At 59.8% G+C, this 18,826-nt stretch overlaps 2 protein-coding genes across 4 annotated transcripts in view; one reads left to right on the top strand and one right to left on the bottom strand.

The window, feature by feature from the left end:
* AGBL1 (AGBL carboxypeptidase 1) overlaps positions 1–6,509 on the bottom strand; it is a 535,540-nt gene extending 529,031 nt beyond the window's left edge. The window contains exon 1 of the mRNA XM_039858445.1: positions 3,981–6,509. The gene's annotated coding sequence lies outside the window, so the exon portion shown is untranslated. The remainder of the gene's footprint in view (positions 1–3,980) is intronic.
* The window catches only part of KLHL25 (kelch like family member 25), a 20,704-nt gene extending 2,607 nt beyond the window's left edge, over positions 1–18,097 (top strand). For 2 of the 3 annotated variants that reach the window (XM_039858447.1, XM_039858448.1), the window contains exons 2-3: positions 13,281–15,080; positions 16,309–18,097. In XM_039858447.1, the coding sequence (XP_039714381.1) occupies positions 13,292–15,061 (1,770 nt within the window). In that variant the 5' untranslated portion in view covers positions 13,281–13,291 and the 3' untranslated portion in view covers positions 15,062–15,080; positions 16,309–18,097. Of the gene's footprint in view, positions 1–747; positions 788–13,280; positions 15,081–16,308 lie in introns of those variants that run through there. The other variant, XM_039858446.1, reaches the window with a different exon arrangement.
* Positions 18,098–18,826: the final 729 nt, after the last annotated feature.

Genomic DNA, 18,826 nt, shown 5'->3' with positions numbered 1-18,826 from the left:
GGATGTCCAGTAAAGTTTTGTGGAAAGAATTAATGAGTGGATGAGTGAATGTATATTTGAAGGTTGACGTACAAAAAGGAACTTTGAAATGACACAGACAGGAGAGCTGCAGTACTCTGTAAACTACATATTTCAAATGCGGGCACGGTTTGGTTTAGTAGCTGCAAAAAAATCCCGAACGTTGAAACAAACCCAGAGTAAAAAGAAAATGTTGCCGCAGCACTTTCACAACTAAAAGCGTAGCTCCGCAGACCAGGTGCAGAAGGCGTATCTGCCATCTATAAAGCTCCCTCCTTTGGAAAGCTCTGGAACGCCGTTGGGTTTTGTTCCCAAACTTTGGCCGCGCGCGCGCGGGCTCGCGCGGGGGCGGGCGGGGGGGTGGGGGGCTCGGAGGCGCCTGTCCCTTTAAGAATCTGAGCGCTGTCCTTTTCCTCTCCCCGCCCCGCCCCATCACGGTACCGGTGCGGCGGGGGCGCCCACCCCCGTCTCCTCCTGCGGGCTGAACCACGGGCTGGGCCGCCCGTCCGTCACAGAGGCGCCACCTGTGATTGGCTGCAGTGCTTCAGACCGGGAGGAAGGCGGGGCTGGAAGGCCAGAGAAACTAGTTGTTGGCGGCGCCGGGGCCAGATCGCAGCAGCAGCAACTCGGGGGAGGCTGTGGCTGTCAGGGCGGGGGCAGCGGCGGCGACGACGCGGGGCCGCCTGCGGGGGCGCGGCCAGGAGCCTCTGATCGCGGCGGCGGCGGCGAGACCGGGCGGGGAGCGTGGCGGGCGGCGGCGCCCCGAGCGGTGAGTACCGGGGCTGGGCTGAGGGCGCAGCCCCGGGCCGGTGGAGCCGTGCTCCCGGACGCCGGCGTTGACACTTGTCACCCCCCCCGGACCCTGCGCCCCACTTCCCCGCCGGGGGAGCCCTCGACAGAGCGAGGTTCCGGCGGCCCGGGTCCCCGGAGCCGCACCGGCCACCCCGGGGTCTCGGGGTGGGCTGGAGCCGAGGACAATGGTGCGTGTGGGGTGGGGTGGGGGGGCTGTGGTCCCCAGCCGGCTCCTCCCGCCTCGCCCGCGCCTGGGGACCCGGCGAGGGCATTTGCCAAGAGCTCTGGGCAAGGGAATGAATTGTTTTGCAAATGGATGTGGCGCGCGGGAGCAGCCACTCTTTCCCTCGGGAGTGGTTGATTCATTGAGTCCGTGGACTCTCTTTTTAAAAAATTACTATCGATCCTGGAAAGCGAAGGCAGCTCGTCACTGAGGATGTGAGCGGCCGGGCGCACTTGACACCGGGGGCCAGAGGGCTGCCTGCCTCGTGCGGAGCGAGGGCCGAGGGCTTTAACCAGGGGAGCGTCCGCCGCCGCTGTGACCCCACAGGCCGTTTACGCCTCACAGGGCACGGCCCCTTGTCCTTGTTCAGAGAGCTGCGGAGCAGCCGAGGTACGGTCACACGCCCTTGCCCGGCGAGGCGGCCACCCTAGCGGGTCCAGAGCAAGTCTCCTCCAGCCCGCTGCCCTCGTTCCCCCATCCCCCCCTCCCACCCCCCCGATCTTGCCCGGGCCCCCATGCCACTGGGCACGCTCCTAACCCTGCTTTTTACCCTCCTAGTCGTCGCTGGATAAGCTTTTTCCTTAGGAGACTGTCCCCTAGGGAACCACCACTTTTTGTGCTGCTGCTTCAGACAGAACTGCCGTTTCATGTGGTTACTGAGCAAAAAAAAAAAAAAAAAATCTTAGAGACACGATCATAGGGGTTGGGGTGGGGGCAGACCGAGGCCCCTGAAGGTCCTTGGGTCCTGCTGGGTTGCTGTGAGCCAGGGAAGGCTCCCAGGCTTAGGCCCTCCTGGTGGTAGGTCAGGACAGAGAAGCCAGGTGTCGGAGCCTTTAGGCACTCTGGGGGTGGGACAGAGAGAGGGAAGTTGCCCGTGGCACTGGGAAGGGAGGCAGGAACCCTCTTATCACAAACCAGACTCTGGTGACTGTGATTTGAGTCAGGCCCCTTGGGACCCCTGGCCTCAGTCTCCTCGTTTACAGACGGGACTAACGCTCAGTGAGCCCAGGTGTGCTGTTAGACGCCTAGGGAATGTTGGCGAAGGCTAGCATCTGGGGCCTGGGGAAAAGTCAGACACAAGGGCCACCCCACCAGGGGCAAGACGTGATGTCCTTCTAACACCAGGCATCCTTGGGTCCCCAGGCTGTGCCTGTGGAGACTGATGGAGTCAGCTTTCAGGCGCAGCAGCGATCTCTGACTCAAGTCATTGCATTTGTCAGGAAGTGATTCCGGGGAGGCTGTGAAAGGCAGGTAGAGGGAAATGGTAGAAACCCCCTCCCTGGGGCTCAGGCGGCAGCCGGATTTGTTTGTGGTGCAGAGAGAGGACCTGTGGCTGAGTTGCACACTCCATATGCCCCTTAATAGCATTTTAAAGCTGCAGGCACCCAGCGTGGGGAGAGGAGCACAGGGAGAAAGGAGATTGCCCAGTCCTGGGAGCACGTGGTCTGCCGTGAAAGGGTCTTCCCGTCTGCAACTGGGATGCGTGCGGGAGTGTTCCTTAGTGGGTGGTTTAAACGTTCATTCTTTTATTCATTGTTGGAGGGGTACTGACTGGGACCCTGCCTTCAGGGCGCTCCTAGGTGAGGGCGTGCTGGCACGTGGATTAGGGGTCCTGACATGTGGAGGTATGCGTAGTTCCTCGGTGACAGGGCAGCAGTGGGAGCTGAGGGGACAGAAGAGGGCCGTAGGTGGTGAAGGCTTCTGGAGGGAGGATGCTCGACTAGGTCGTGATGAGAAAGGCAGCCAGCGTCCAGATTCCAGGCCCTGGGTCGCTGCCTTCTCCCACTGCCCGCTCACACCTCTCCCAGCGGCAAATTCAAGGCCGACCGTAAGGCAGGTGCAGGTCGAGGTTGGGGGGGATGCGGGCAGGAGCTGCCGGGAGGGTCCCCCGGGAACTGTGCTGGTCTGGCCTGTGGAGTCAGCATTCCCAGAATCCCAGGAAGATGGATGGCTGCTGGATGCAGCCTTTCTGCTCAGAGGGTCCTGGGAGAACCTACCCTATCAGCCCCAAAGACCAGCCCACTGCCTGAGCCCTTAGTCCCTCTGGACCAGTCTGAAGTGTGGGTGTGGCCTGGGCAGAGATGGGGCGGGCTGGGCTGGGCTGAGCTGGCTCTAGAAAACAGAGTGGCCAGACACAAGCAAATGAATTGGCTGATTGAGGTGCTGGTTTTCATCTAACGTGGTAAATTTCATAATTGAATTGCCTTAGGCAGCCAAGGCTGTTTTAGCGTTTTCCCAGATGGAAAGCACTTAGTTGGGACACCTGGGGGTGGGGTTGGAGAGGGTGGGTTGGGGAGAACGCATGCATCCCCAGCTTTTCCTCCCAGCATCTCAGCAGGACTACCTTCCCCCTTATTATTCTGGGTCTGCCCCTAGGTGAGGGAATTCAGCCCAGTGTTCACAGCCGGTGCCACCCCCTTTCCTGGACCACCAGGGCCCTGAGCAGCACTGCCCCGTCCCCATCTAAAGGTAGCGAAAGCTGATACCTGCCAACCTCAGGCACTCACCTTGCCAGAGTGACTCCAGGTCCTTCAGCTGTTAGGAGGTGGGGGTCCAGAGAAGGCTCAGGGAAGGGAGGGCTCGCTAGGTCTCTTCAGCACAAGGTCAGAGGAGAGAACATGGGCCTGGGAACTGGACTTGGGTTCAGATGCTGCCTGTGTGTGTGTGACCAGACCTCACCTGGGGCGTCGGCCACCTCCACCCACCACTGCCCCCTCCCAAGCCCTGTCAGTGACATTTTGGATGAAAAAGGGTAGGTTTTTGTGGCTCATTGACCTGTTTGTAAAAGTGCCAAATCTGTGGTCTCAGAAATTTAGTTTAGTTGGGAAATTTCACTGTGTTTTCTGCAAATATATAAAAATCTTCCCCACCATTCTTCCCCACCCGCAACGATGATCTCCAGCACCCCGGACAGTGTTGAGTCTGGACGAGGCTTTCTGGGCCATACCTCGCTTCAGTGTGACTGCGGTCCACCTCCTCACCATGCCGCCGTTGGGACCCTCATAGTTAGGACCTGTGGGCAGAAAGGCCTCTTAAGTGGGGGTCTGGGCATCCTGTCTGCCCCACCTGACTTCACGTAGGTCCCCTTCCCTCGATGGGCCTCCACTTCCTCTTCTGTAAAATGGGTGGATGCTTCTCTGTACGATGCTTCTATGAAAGTCTTGCTGTAAAATCTCAAAAGTTCTTGCAGCCTCAGATGTTAAGTAGTTTTTTAAGGCTCGAGTTGCTTGCTTAGACCTTGTGGGCAGGAAGAATTTGAGATTGAGAAGCAGCCAACAGAGTACAGAGGAGCTGAATTAGAAGTCAGGAGGCTAGAGGTCTAGTTCCAGCTCTGCCTCTGACGTGTGTCGTGGGGCCTTGGGCAAGTCACTGTCCCTCTCGAGGCCCTAATTTTTTCCACCTGTAGAGTGAGAGAGGCGTGGTAAACCAGCTTCCAGTTTCTTTTCCTTTCTTGGTGAGTGGAAGCTGAGATAGAATTTACCGGTGACTCAAGGGGGCCAGGACTCTCCTCCCTCAGCTCCCTGCCTCTGTCCACTGTGTTTGGCACACCCACGTGGAGGGCCCGCAGGTACTGGGTGTGCCCGGGGATGAGGGGCTGGTGAAGCCAGACGACCGGGTCAAGGAAGAACCAAGCTGGGCCCCCAGAAAGGCTGCATGTGGATAACTCATTTCCCTAAGTCGCCCTGGCTGGTCTTGGGTAGGAGACCAGCCTACCCAAGGGCACCAGGTCTGGGAGCACTTCGGGTAACCCCACTCCTCAGGACAGATGGAGTAGGACGTAGCCTGTGCAGTGTCCAGGGCCACCTCTGAGAAGAGAGAAGGACAGAGCTCCTAAGAGCAAGAGGGGTCATGAAGGGGGCCCAGGAAGAGATTGCAGGACGCCCCTGCCTCCTGCAATCTCTAGACCAGTTGGCTGGCTCCTCCCCCAAAGAGGCAGGCACTGAGCAGGCCGTGGGAGAATGTCTGCTGCCGCCTTTGTCTGCCAAGAAGACACTCTCCACTGTCAGCTGATTTGTCAGAGGAGATGCAAGGACAGGACGGAAAAAAAAAGCCTTGCTCATTTTCTACCTGCTCCTGTTGGGCCCCCAGGGAGAAGCTGACCACACATCAATCTAGGCGGAATGGAATTAATTTCCTAATTTAGGTAAGAGAAGCTTTGCGCCTTCAAACCCCAGGATGCGCCAGCTGCCTGCCCACTCAGATTGTCTGGGCAAGAGTGAGGGCCAACGAGACGAGGAGCTTTTTTTCTAGAAAGCCGTGGCAGTGGCATCCGGCATCCAGAGCTCAAGTGCTGCTGCGTCTTGGCTGGGCTTGTGAGCCCCGGGGCTGAATGCCACCCTTGCCCCAGCCTTGTGACATGGGGCTCACGCAGTGCAGGGGCGGGAGCCAATTGCTCTTGTCTCCCGGTCCAGTGTCCTAACCTGTAAAATGCAGACAGTCACGGTACCTGTGGCTGTGGTGGGGATGAGATGGGCCCGTGCGGAAAGCAGTCGGAACATTGTCTAGCACAGAATCAGTACTCGGTCACTGTTCTTAGTAGTGCTGTTATTACCATTAATCTCCAAGCTGCTGCTGTCCGCGAATTACAGAAATACCGGGACGTGTGGTCGGGTCACACGGCCCGTGCTCTCATGGGCGAGTGGAGCCATGTGACGGGTTTTGTCCCGGGACGGGAACAGAAGTGGTGCATGTCCTTCCAGGCCACAGTCCCCAGAGTGCTCCTTTCCCTTCGGCATGGCGGCTGCTTTGTCAGCGTGGTTCCTGGGAGTGACGGTGGTGACACACGTACGCCCCCGCCCCCACCCACCGTGCATGCCGTGCGGGTGTGAGGGTGTGTGTTGCTGTGGCGTAACCTAGCCCACCCTGATCAGCGGTCACAGCCGTGGCAGGCTTGGTAGTGAGGATTAAACCTTAGCGTGCGATGCCCAGCACAGTACAGGTCCGTGGTAGTCATGTGTTTGAGTTGGCTCCCCTCCCAGCTCCACACTCCCTACTGATGCTTTGCAACAAGTGTTGCTGCATCGCTCAGTGGGCCTTGACCCCTCACCTCCCGCCCATGCCCTCTCTGGGAAAGCAGAGTCTGTTGCTCTGGGCAAGGCCAGCACAGTGCAGCGCCTGAGCCGTGGGAGTGATGTGTCCACAGCAGTGGAGCTGGTGTCCATCTCCACAGCATCTGTCAACCTGCAGTATTAGCCCTGGTCCCCGACCACCGGAGGCTGCAGTCAGCCTGGGACTCGGCTGTCCATCATGGAAACTGAAGTGGTACATGTGGTCCACATGTGGGCCCATTAAAAAGCTGCCCATATGTAGGGCCATTAAAAAGCTGGAAGATGGGGAAGGCACCGAAGCGTCTGCCAGTCCTCCTGGGTCTGCTGGGACCTCCCTTCCCCTTCCCGGCTTTGGCTGCAGAGGGGGATGGGTGGGCCACGTGGAGGGTCTCCTCAGGACTCACCGCCCGGCTGGGACTCTGGGTGTGTGTGGGGGCTGGGGGGGGGGGGGGAGCACCGAGGCAGTGTGGATGCATGACCTGAGCACAGCAGGTGGGCACCAGCTTGTCTCTGATGTGTGCTCTGTCAGAGGGTATGGAAGGGTTGGAATTCTGCCCTCCCCCCGGGGCGGGGGGGGGGTGGGTAAGCTCAGGGGCCATTGGCTTGCTCCCCCTGCCCGCACCTCCGCCCATCACAGGGAGTTATCTGATTCAGGGACATTTCGTTACTGAAGAGGAACCCATTTATTACTGAGCGGTGTGTGAAGCAACACCCTCACCGTTCCCTGAGTGTCACTCTGTTCTAGAACCACCCTCATGGCCAGCCCTTGCAGGAGAGATGGGGGCTGAGGTGAAGCAAAGATGGGGTAAGGCCGAGGGCTGGGGTGGGACGAAGCAGCAACCAGCAGACTGGCCACAGGAGAGCAGAAGGCACGTGTGGCACAACTCGTGCGACTACTTAACTGCAGGTTTGAACTCTTTCACAGTGAAAAGCTGGAAAACAAAATCAAAATAAATACACAGCAGGAAACAGTTCCCCTGTGTTGCCTTTTAAATTAAAAATGGCACATTTAATTTTTGAATAAATTACATAATTTTTTTTTTTTTTAAAGAAAGGGCCATCGAAAGGCAGAACTATCTAGAGAAAAGCCCCATTGTCTGATAATTCACTTCTATCTGGAACGATCAGTGGCTCTGATTCAGTTACAGCAGTCACACTGATTTTCCTTTCAATTGACAATTAGATATTTCTGCTTAGTCAGGGTGCTTAGTTTGTGTTACACGGGAAATTGGCAGGATGGCTGCTCCTGCACCCCGTGGAATCTGGGACGAGGTGCTCCCGGCCTCGGGGGGTCGGGACGGGCATGTGAGCCGAGGCGTCACGGCGTGTCTGCTGGGACTCCCCCGCTGGGGAGTGGCTGGTCCACTTCCGGCCCTGCGTGGGTGTGATGTGGACGGGCAGTGCCTGGGCCCCTCATCATCACAGCTCCAGGAGTGACCCGGGTCCGGCGGGCTCGACAAAAGCCTTTAGTGTTTTTCCTGTTTATAAAAATGCGACATACTCATGAGGAAATCAAACAACTTAGAAATGAGTAGGGTAGACACCGAAAATCCCCCTTGTTCAAGGTGGTGGTTGGGGACGGAGCGAGGGTCAGAATGTCCGCTGTGCTCTTTATTCGGTGACAGCAGTGATGACAGCAGCCACGGATAAAACAGCCGAGCGAGTCAGCGCGACAGGTCCAGGCTGTTCCTAATGCTCATCGCTTCCTGTCTCTTTTAAATCTCCCAACGACCCCATGAAGGAGCGGCGGTTCTCATCATCACTTTATTGAAAAAACAGACCCAGGGGGGCGAATTAACTTTCCCGAGCTCACATGGCAATGGCTCAGCTGGCTTCGGGGGCTCTGAAGAATCAACCCACCTTTTCTCGGTGATGCTTTGTCAAGGTCCTATCAGTACAGCCGGAGCAGAACACCCCGAGAGCAGCAGCCCCGGCTGCTTGCTGCCTCTCCCCTCCTGGCCTCTCGCCCCTTATTTGCACGTTAGCTTCTGCACACCTTTTGCACGATGTGTATCGCCCGGTCGGAGAGAGAAGACTGTGCCATCTAGGCGCTTGTGTTTTTTTTCAGCCCTCAGCATAGCTTGAAGGTGCTCAGTCAGGATTTGTCTCAGGTTTTCAGATGGGGTGATCTGTGACCTCTGTGACCTCTGGGGTCCTGTGTCTGGGGCCCCAGTTCTAACTGCTGGCTGGTGTCCATCTGCTGTGGCTGGAATGTCTAGGGCGAATTCTTCACTCGCCTGGGCTCAGAGAGCTGGGACAGTGGGGGAATGACCGGGCCGTGCCCTCGGCCACGTGGTGGGTTGAGCCGCCTCACAGTGTGACAGGCTCATGACTGGCTTCAGATAACATGGCTGGCTTCCCATTGAGTGAGGGCTGCGAGAGAGAGGGGACGCTGTCAACCTCTGAAGGCCTGGGCCCCGAGATGGGCACAGTCCTGTCACGGACCCCGCTCAGATTCCAGGGGAAGGGGCAGAGACCCCACCTCTCAACGGGAGGCTGTCACAGGATGTGTGGCCATCTTTATCTCGCCCCACTGGCCTCCTGTGGGCCCGTCCCTGCCGGTCACTCTGGCCTTTCTCTTCCCTGAATGGACCGGCCTCGTGTCCACCCGTCCTTTGCACTTGCTGCTGCTCCACCTGGGACCCTCCGGCCCCCACCGCCCGTCGTCACATCCTGGCTCCAGCTCCTCACTTAGTTCCAGCTCACACGTCCCCTTCACAAGCCTGCATGAGCCCACTGGCTTCTCGTCACGCCCTGTGTCTTGTTGCTCTTTTAATTTAATCATAGAACTTGCAGGAAGTGATGGTGTCTTCTTCACCGGTTTGTTCCCTCATCACGGGTCTGTATCCCAATGCCACCAACCCTGGAGGACAGCCGTACAGGAGCAGGAGCCTTGTCTGTCGGTCACCGTCTCCCAGGCTGGCACCTGGCACGTGGGAACTGCGTGGAAAACTCACGATGAATGAGTGACTGGGAGCCGCGTTATCGGGAACCCACCAGCTGGGCCCTGGGCCTCTCCTGCTCCCTCCAGCCTCTAGCGAAGAATTGTGGAGCTGACTCCGTCATTTTGGGGATCGCTGACTCCTGGCTGGTGGAGGAATTTGGGGTGAGGGTGCTACAGCCCAACGGGGATCGGGCCACGCCGAGAGCAGCTGTGATCGTCCGTGGTGCACTTCCTCTCAGGATGGACGCCTTCCACTTCTAGTTGCTAGAATCTGCTAGCATCTTCGGGGAGCATGGACACTGCTTTCTGAAGGCCTTGCCCCCCAGCTGCTTTGTTTCCTTGTGCACTTAGTCAACATTCCAAGGCTGGTCAGAGAAGTGAGCTGGCACACAGCTCTCTGGTCCACTTCCTGCAAGTAAGGATGGCAGCGTGGGGAGCCAAGGTGTTGTCTGAGGTCTGTCAGTCCCTCTTAGGAAGACGCTGACTCGCCAGCCTAGAGCACAGCAGTGTCATGCAGTTACATCCTGTGCCTTAAATCCATCAAAGCCAGAATGATGCTTAGGTAATCAAAACAGTACCCCCAGAGGCATGGGCTGCAGACAGAAGCTTCCAGAGCCAGCTGGGCAGACCTGACTTTGCACGGTCTCGAATGCTCCCCGCCCCACCCCCCATTTGCTACCGTGCACCTCCATCCTGTGCTCTTTTTACCCCACAGCCCCTGCACAGGGCTGGGTGTGTCACTGGTACTGAGCACTGAAGATCACTGGTGGCCTCTCTGCAGGTGGAAAGGTGAGCAGCCCCAGGTCACCAAAACTGGGAACTGATGTCTTGGTGACTCCCTGTACTAGCTGTCACTCTTGGTGGCAAGTGACAGAAACCCCTCTCAAACTGGCAAAAAGGAAGCCTAGGGGCAGACGGGCTTAGGCTCAGCAGGGAACAGGGGCCCCGCTCCTGGCCTTGGTCCAGCCCTGTCAGCAGCACCGAGGACGGAGCCTGCTCCATGCTCTGAAGTTCGGGAAACATTGTGGACGAGTCTCCTTGGCCTCCCTTAGGTGTCAGGCGCATCGCGGTGGCTGGGAGGATGGCACAGGCTGGTTGGCAGGCCTGGGTCATGTGCAGCCAACCCCTGGGGCCCCATGATGAGCTGATTTGACCAGACAGGGCCAGATGCCCATCCTCACATCCAGCGTCTCAGCAGGCTGGAGTGGAGGAGGGTCGTTGGTTCCTGAGGACAGCCAGGGTATCACGGCAAGCAGGAAGAGGCACTGTTGCTGGCTCATGTGAAGCTTAGTGTCACCACGTGTTCATTGTTGCAACCACCCTGGCAGCGTCTCATCTTCTGTGAGTCTGGAAGGCAGCGGGGCGAGCATTTGAGTTGGGTGCCCTCAGCATTTGAGTCAGGTGTCCAGGCTGGCAGCCAGCCGTCAGGATGGAAACCGGCTTGGCTGTGGCCTGGCTCTATGCCTGTGCGCGGCATTGGCCTCAGCAGGCAGGCGTCGTGTTGCCGAGGGAGACGGCAGCCAGCTCCAGGCCCGGGGTTGCCCAAGCAGCCTTGGCCTGAGGGAGGGCACCGCTTGGCCTCATTCTCAGGGCAAACGAGGCTGCTGTGCGTGGGTCTGCCCTGCTCTCTGCTGTCTGTCTGCGTCCTGGGTGTCCGCCTTCGCCCCCTGCAGAGAGAATCCCTAGATGCCTCGCAGGGCAGCCCTGCCAGCAGCACCTGAGTGGAGGCGGAGTCCAGCCTGAACCCCGCAGCCCTAGTGCCAGCTGCCTCGAGAGGACCTGGGACTCCCGAGGAGGATGAGGAAGGAGGAAAGTGTGCTGCGCGGGGCCAGGAAACCGCAGAGCGCCTCTGCCTGGCATGACTGTGTGGGAGAGGAAGGGTCTGTCTGCTCTGGCCCGCCTGGGGCCAGGCCCTCTGGGCAGCCACGAAGCCCACGCCCCCAGGAATAGGTACTGCTGACATCCTGATTACACGGCTATGGTTAATCAGGCAGACAGCTGCCATGCCATCTTGGGCTCTCTGTAGAAAAGAATCCAAGAGGAGCGTGACACCACAGACGGGTGTCCAAGCCGAAGCGTTCAGGGCCGCATTCAGTTCAAGATGAGAAACGGCCCGGGCCCCTGGCTGGGCTTGGGGTGGGGCGGGAGCAGGTGCAGTGAGGTGCTCAGGGATGGAACTTGAGACCAAGCCTCAGCGTCACGGCCCTGACCTGGGAGTCCTCTGAGCCGTCCCCCAACGTGGTGCACAGTCCAGAGGCCACATCATGAACGGCCTGGGCACAGTGGAGACGGGATGGATGGTGTCACCTGGAAAAAGGCCACATTTTGTGAAGTGTCTGGCGATTGAGTGACGGAAGCCAGAATGAGGATGTAGCAATCACAGCAAGATTTGGGGAAATGTGTTGCAGGTCCAGATTTCAGATTGGGCAATCCGGAATGGGGGCGAAGGGGGGTGCACATCCTGCAGGCCAGGCCAGTGCAGCCTCTCGTCTCTGACGCCAAGTCCCAGGGCCAGACCAAGAGATTGTGCCCTGTAAATAACTGCCAACGAGAGAGGGCCTCTCAGAGGCCTGAGCAGGATAGGGACGTGCATTATAGAAGGGAAAACTGAGGTGCAGTGGGGAGCGGGGCCTCGGGGCCACTGGTGGAGTGGGGAACACTACACAGTCCGGCCCTGGGGTCCTGCACTCACCAGCCGCTCTCCTGAGGGCCAGCCTCTTAACCCCACGGCCCAGTGGCCCGCGGTTCCTGGAGCTTGATGGCCAGAATGGCAAGGCCAGGCCTGCCCATGTGCCTTGCCCGCCTGGATGAGGGCCATGCCCAGGCAGCTCTGATCACGCCAGCGTGGGGCGCCTGGTTCTCTGCTGGGGGAGGGGCGAGGGCAGGCGAGCGCACCAGCAGTGCACTTGGACTCCCGTCTGCACCGTCACTGAGACACGAAATCGCTTCCTTCCTTCCTTCACCAGGTCATCGCCTAAGTCGAAAACTGACTTGGAGTGGGGAGGGGGGAGTTATGTGCTTTTGAAAATTAAAAATGAAAAAAGGCGGTTGGGTTTTGCGTGTGTGTGTTGTTGCCTCATTACCAACAGGAGGAAGGCAGCACAGACATGGGGTGGAGATGCTAAATTCAGTTTGCTTTGGGGCCACTTTTTCTCGAAATCTGTTATTTCTCTTGCCTGTTGGTTGAGCCTCGTTTCCACAGCACTACAATGGGGTCCTATGTCATGCCATCGACTGAACCTTAAAGTGCTTTGGAATCCCCCCAAATTCAAGCAGGTGTCGAGTTGGCATCTCGTCTGCTCGCAAGGACCCACGGTGAACCCCGTCCCAAGCTGGGCAGAGGAGGGCGGACAGGGGAACGTGGGGAGGCACTCGCTGGGGCCCAGGAGCCTGGAAGTGCTCGCCAGGACGGGGGAGGCTCTGATGGCTGCAGGCTGTCTGCTGCTTTGGCTGAGGTGAATCTGGGTTGCTTCAATATTCAGCATGTCCTGCTGTCACCCGGGCCTTTGTCTTGGCTTCCTGTTGGGACCTGGCTTGAGCCACTGGTCAAGAGACCTCTGGAGGCCCCTGAATGTTGAGAATGTGTCTATACTGAGCGCTTCGGTGAGGGCGGGGTCTGGCCAGCGTGGCGTGGAGCCCAGCTCAAGATGGGACCCACAGGGACCACGGGCGTGCCGGTCTTGGGAACGTGGTTTCGAGTTTCCCTGCAGGAGTGAGTCTCCTTGGGCCAGTGGAAGGGAGAGGCTGGGCCTGGAGCCGGACAGCCCACACGGGAATCTCTCTGACTTTGCCTCTCCGAGGCTTGGCTGCCCCTGATGTGGAATGGAGACACAAGAACAGTGTCCCCATGGGCTGGAATGCGGTTGGGGGCACACGCTGCACAGCGCTGCCCTGTCGTAGGCTTGACCAGGCCAGAGGCCCCCTTTGCACGGTCTCATGACCTCGGGAGGCTGGGAGGCTGCACAGCGTGAAGCTGCCCAGCGTGAAGCTGCCCAGCACCCAGGGGTGGCTCATATTCAGGACGGAGATGTTTGGTTTCAGAGCCGATCTAAATTCAGGAGAACAGAACCAGCTTGCGCAGGGCAGGGGTGAAAGCCAGCCTCCGCCACTGGCACTGTCCCCAAGACACTGTCCCTGAGGACATGGCCGGTGACAGAAGGGGTGGAGCTGGGCGGGGAGGGGGCAGGGAGCCGGGGCCTGCGCCCCACAGCCCATGCGGGGCCGCCCCTCTCACCTGTGGCCTCGTCCCCCGCAGGTTGGCCCAGCATGTCGGTCAGCGTCCACGAGACCCGCAAGTCGCGGGGCAGCACGGGGTCCATGAACATCACGCTCTTCCACAAGGCGTCGCACCCCGACTGCGTCCTGGCGCACCTCAACACTCTGCGCAAGCACCGCATGTTCACGGACGTCACGCTCTGGGCCGGCGACCGCGCCTTCCCCTGCCACCGCGCCGTGCTGGCCGCCTCCAGCCGCTACTTCGAGGCCATGTTCAGCCATGGCCTGCGGGAGAGCCGGGACGACACGGTCAACTTCCAGGACAACCTGCACCCCGAGGTGCTGGAGCTGCTGCTGGACTTCGCCTACTCGTCCCGCATCGCCATCAACGAGGAGAACGCGGAGTCACTGCTGGAGGCGGGCGACATGCTGCAGTTCCACGACGTGCGGGACGCGGCCGCCGAGTTCCTGGAGAAGAACCTCTTCCCCTCCAACTGCCTGGGCATGATGCTGCTGTCGGACGCGCACCAGTGCCGCCGGCTGTACGACTTCTCCTGGCGCATGTGCCTCGTGCACTTCGAGACGGTGCGGCAGAGCGAGGACTTCAACAGCCTGTCCAAGGACACGCTGCTGGACCTCATCTCCAGCGACGAGCTGGAGACGGAGGACGAGCGGGTGGTCTTCGAGGCCATCCTCCAGTGGGTGAAGCATGACCTCGAGGGGCGGAGGGCCCACCTGCCCGAGCTGCTCCGCAGCGTGCGGCTGGCCCTGCTGCCGACAGACTGCCTGAAGGAGGCCGTGTCCGGCGAGGCCCTGCTCATGGCGGATGAGCGCACCAAGCTCATCGTCGACGAGGCGCTGCGCTGCAAGACCAGGATCCTGCAGAACGACGGCGTGGTCACCAGCCCCTGCGCCCGGCCGCGCAAGGCCGGCCACACGCTGCTCATCCTGGGTGGCCAGACCTTCATGTGCGACAAGATCTACCAGGTGGACCACAAGGCCAAGCAGATCATCCCCAAGGCGGACCTGCCCAGCCCCCGCAAGGAGTTCAGCGCCTCGGCCATCGGCTGCAAGGTCTATGTGACGGGGGGCAGGGGCTCCGAGAACGGGGTGTCCAAGGACGTGTGGGTGTACGACACCGTCCACGAGGAGTGGTCCAAGGCGGCGCCCATGCTGATCGCCCGCTTCGGTCACGGCTCGGCCGAGCTGGAGAACTGCCTCTATGTGGTCGGTGGGCACACGTCCCTGGCGGGCGTCTTCCCAGCCTCCCCGTCTGTCTCCCTGAAGCAGGTGGAGAAGTTTGACCCCGGGGCCAACAAGTGGACGATGGTGGCCCCGCTGCGGGACGGCGTCAGCAACGCCGCAGTGGTCAGCGCCAGGCTGAAGCTCTTCGTCTTTGGAGGGACCAGCATCCACCGGGACATGGTGTCCAAAGTCCAGTGCTACGACCCCGGGGAGAACCGGTGGACGATCAAGGCCGAGTGCCCCCAGCCGTGGCGGTACACGGCCGCTGCTGTGCTGGGCAGCCAGATCTTCATCATGGGGGGCGACACGGAATTCACAGCCGCCTCCGCCTACCGCTTCGACTGCGAGACCAACCAGTGGACGCGCATCGGGGACATGACCGCCAAGCGCATGTCTTGCCACGCCCTGGCCTCGGGCAACAAGCTCTATGTGGTGGGGGGCTACTTCGGGACCCAGAGGTGTAAGACCCTGGACTGCTACGACCCCACTGCGGACACGTGGAGCTGCATCACCACCGTGCCCTACTCACTCATCCCCACGGCCTTCGTCAGCACCTGGAAGCACCTGCCTGCGTGAGGAGCACCTGCGGAGCCAGGTGAGGCCCCAGCACCCCTCTCTGGGTAAAGATCTTCCAGGGATGGCTGTGAGGGGTGGCAGATGACTAGGGGACTCTGGGACCCCTTTTCAGCTCTGGAGCCAAAGCTTGGCTCTGTCCCTCACTTGCAGTTGACCTTGAGCAAAGCAGGTAAGCCCTCTGTTAAAAGGGCATGCAGTCTTAGACTGGCGCACTGGATCCCAGACACGGCTGCACGTCAGAATCACTGCGGGGTCTGCCGACGCGTCTACGTGGAGTTGAAGCCAGCCTGCGAAGTCTGAGGGCTCAGTCTGCATGCAACAGTGTCCTCTCCTGTACCAGCTGCAGTGGAGGACCTCCCAGAACCACCCTCAGATGCAAACACCACAGCACGGCCTCCCAGGATGCACTGAGGCTGTCATACGCACAGCTATAGTTTATTCCAGGGAAAGGGTACAAATTAAAATCGGTCACGGCCAGAGATGCGTGGTGGGGGGAGTCCAAACACAGAGCATGTGTGTCCTCTCCCTATGGAGTCAGGACGCTCGCTCTCCTAGCATCAGTGAGTGAGACACACAGAAAGAACACTGCCAACCAGAGAAGCTCTCTGAGGCCTTCGTGCCCAGAGTTTCTGTCGAGGCCCTTGCACGTGAGCGTGACTGCTTGGTTGCCAACGAGGTTACTATTGTCAGGTTAGCTGGTACAGCCTGACCCAAAGCCTTAAGCCTAAGTCACATAGATGTCCTCACCCCCACCCTAAGCAAACACACTCCTCTCAGGTGTGACACAGATCACCTCCCAGAAGCCAGGGACAAAGGCCAGACGGGTCTGGATAAGGCCAGGTTCTTTACCTCACAAATGCTGAAGCCCAGGCCACACCCTGAGCCCAGCTGAGGCAGGGCCTCGAGCCCAGGCCTCCACAGCTGCTGCAGCTCCGCATGAGTCACCGTGTGGCCCAGGCGAGACCCCTGCCCTGGGGGTCCTGTGAGAAACGAGCAGGGGATGGGCGCAGTGCTCTGGGGGCAGCTGCTGGCGCTCTGGGGCCAGGCACCACTGGACACAGAGGCAGGTGCCAGGGCAGCTCGGGCTGTGTCGCCACTCTACCTGCTGCACGAATAGAGATGCAAGTTTACTGGAGGGCGCGCTTCCCTTTCAGAGTCACCATGAGACCTTCCTCGGGCATCGCGTACAGGAGAGACAGCTGTGTCGGGGTGGGCACGACTCACACCCTCTCTCTGTTCCTCCACAGGCTCTGCAAGCTTCTCCCCACCCCACGGCTGCAGCCTTAACTGTCGGAGAGGGGCCCTGGCCCTCTCCAGCACAGCGGGGAGTTCAGCCGGCTCTGGGCCAGCAGGCCGAGGGGCAGGAGCCCACCCACCAGCTCTGGGAGCAGCGGCCTTGGGGCTGTTCTGAGCTTTAGACAAGAGAAGTGCTGTGTCCGCCAGCAGCTTTTTCTACTTTGCAGTGGTTTTGCGGGGAGAGGACCTCGAATGGCACGACTCCCTCAGAATCGAGGAGGAGGACACATTTGCACAGCTGAGGTCACTCGTTTCAACAAGTCCTGAACTGTGGGACCGGAGGGGCCGGCAGATTAAGAGCCCTGGGCGGGTGGGCAGCAACAGCACACAGCCTTTGCCTCAGGACTTCCCTGTCAGCATTGTAATGTCATCCCACAGAGGATGTCCCAGGCCTCGGGGAGACAGGATCCATCAGGACAGAGAGAAGCTTCCAAGGAGAAAACCGAGGACACACTTTGTAAGAGGCAGAATCCTGTGGTGTGATCTCAGATGTGCATGAGGCTTCACTAGCCGGTGGCGCCCAGACGCCCGGGGTTAAAGAAGCCTGCGCCCTGCCCTTCCCCGGAGCTGGGCCTTGCCCTCACTGACGGCCACTTCCTGGTCAGGCCTACCATGGCCCAGGGTGCTGTGCCCAGGTGCAGAGTCACACAGCAGGACCCAGGTGACACACGCTGCTAGACGAGGGGATGTCCTTGGAGGCTGCCCTATCACCTCCCCTCCTCAGAGTCCTCCGTAAGAGGCAGCCATAACCCCCTCTGATGGGCCCACACTGGCCTTCAGATGTGGCCCTCTCCTTCAAGACAGGGGGCAGGTAGGAGCCGGGGACCCAGAGGGACTCCAGTGTGCTACTGCAGATCCCAGTGGGGCTGGATGCGTCTTAGAATGGACGTCAGCAGCGGGATCCCCTGACCCCACCTGGCATCCACTGGCCCCTGGCATCTTGGCCTTCCAGCTGGTAACTGGATCTGGCCCGTTGCCCCGAGCTTGCAAAGTCCCAGAGAACGGCCAGATACTTGTTCATTTTTCACCTCCCGAGTCACTGGGTCCCTCCTTGGCATGTCCCCAGCATCTGGGGTTCCGCAGAGGTCAGCTCTTGCCAGCAGCCACCCTGACACCTAGTGTTAGTTTCCAGCTCATCCCTTGCTCGCCCTGCTGTACCATTGGAGGAGGTGGTGGTGCATCTTGGTGCCTTGGTCAAAACCTGTGGCTCCCAGACCGCCTGCCCTCTGCTGCTTTGGGATCAGGCTCCAGAGGGGGCTACGCTGTTCACAGAGCTGAGGCCACATTCCAAGCCAGCTGCTTTCCGCAGTTCAGCCCTGCCCATCGGGACCGCCGTGTGGCTGCTGGTCCTGGGGGCTTCTGAGGGCTCGGGCCTTTGGGCTGGGGCCACCCACTGATGAGCACCAGCCGTGGGCCAGGGCGGCCAGCTGACTGCATTCTGAAAGCCAGAGGAGGCTCATCTCATCTTCAGACTCTCCCAGGTGAGAGGCTGCCTCCGTTCTGGTGCTCAGGCTCAGCCCCCCTGCAGCCACCGGGCTCTGGTCCCAGGAGAGGTGGCTCTGCTGGAGAAGCTGGGGAGGCCCCCGCTGGGGTGGGGGGGCCTGAGCGGGGCAGCAGCTCACCTGCCCCTGCCCAGTGGCTGAGCCAAGTGCACTCTTCACAGCACAAAGGGCTTGGTGGTGCTTTTCCCGACTGTTGCCTTGATCAGTTTCTAACTTAATAAAAGAACTGGGGACGCTATTTTCCTGGAGCACTGGGACCTGTCTTGGGGGACTTAGTCCTGGACCCACTTCCGTCTTTACCCTGCCAGTCAGGGCTTAGGGCCTGCTCCTGAGTTGGGGGGACCCCTTGCAGACACCCAGATGAGAGGCGCCCTTTTCCTTCAGATCATTTCAGCAGCAGCGGCGGCCTTTTGATTGATTCTCCTGTGGAATCCGGACGCCGGCTTCCCTCTTCTCCTGAGTCATTCTTTCCTGGAAGACCCGTGTGGTGAGCTCGATTACAGATGTAGTTCCATGCGACATCACGTGCCGTTCTTGCTCTGGGAGCCCCCCAGCTGTCACTGGTTTGTGTGAAAATGACACCAGAGTGAAGGCGGGTGTAGTTACTCCAGCAGGTAGCATCGGTCATCACGGCCCCCGGGAGCCCTCGTTCACCTGCTCCCTTCACGTGTGTCTGCAGCTGCTGCGAACTGTACACTCGAGAACGAGCACAGAGGCGAGGCACAGTCGGCGTTCTGTGACCTGACGCGGGAGCCGGCAGCCCCCACGCTGTGGCTGTCTGTTCTAATTCTCACATGCTCCAGGCAGGCTAGCACGGTCCCCGCCCGGCTCTGTTCTCCTCCTAAGAGTCTGAGCAGTGCTCTGGGGTCCAGGTCAGGCCTCTGGGGACGGGCTTGTCCCCACTAGCTGAGCGCTCAGGTGCACAGTGCGGAGTGGTGGGGACGCACCAGGGGCCAGGCCAGCTGGG

Source organism: Pteropus medius, unplaced genomic scaffold, assembly GCF_902729225.1.
Source record: "Pteropus medius unplaced genomic scaffold, Ma_sr-lr_union100, whole genome shotgun sequence".
In the NCBI taxonomy this organism is placed as follows: domain Eukaryota; kingdom Metazoa; phylum Chordata; class Mammalia; order Chiroptera; family Pteropodidae; genus Pteropus; species Pteropus medius.
This window is presented reverse-complemented; position numbering and strand designations above follow the sequence as displayed.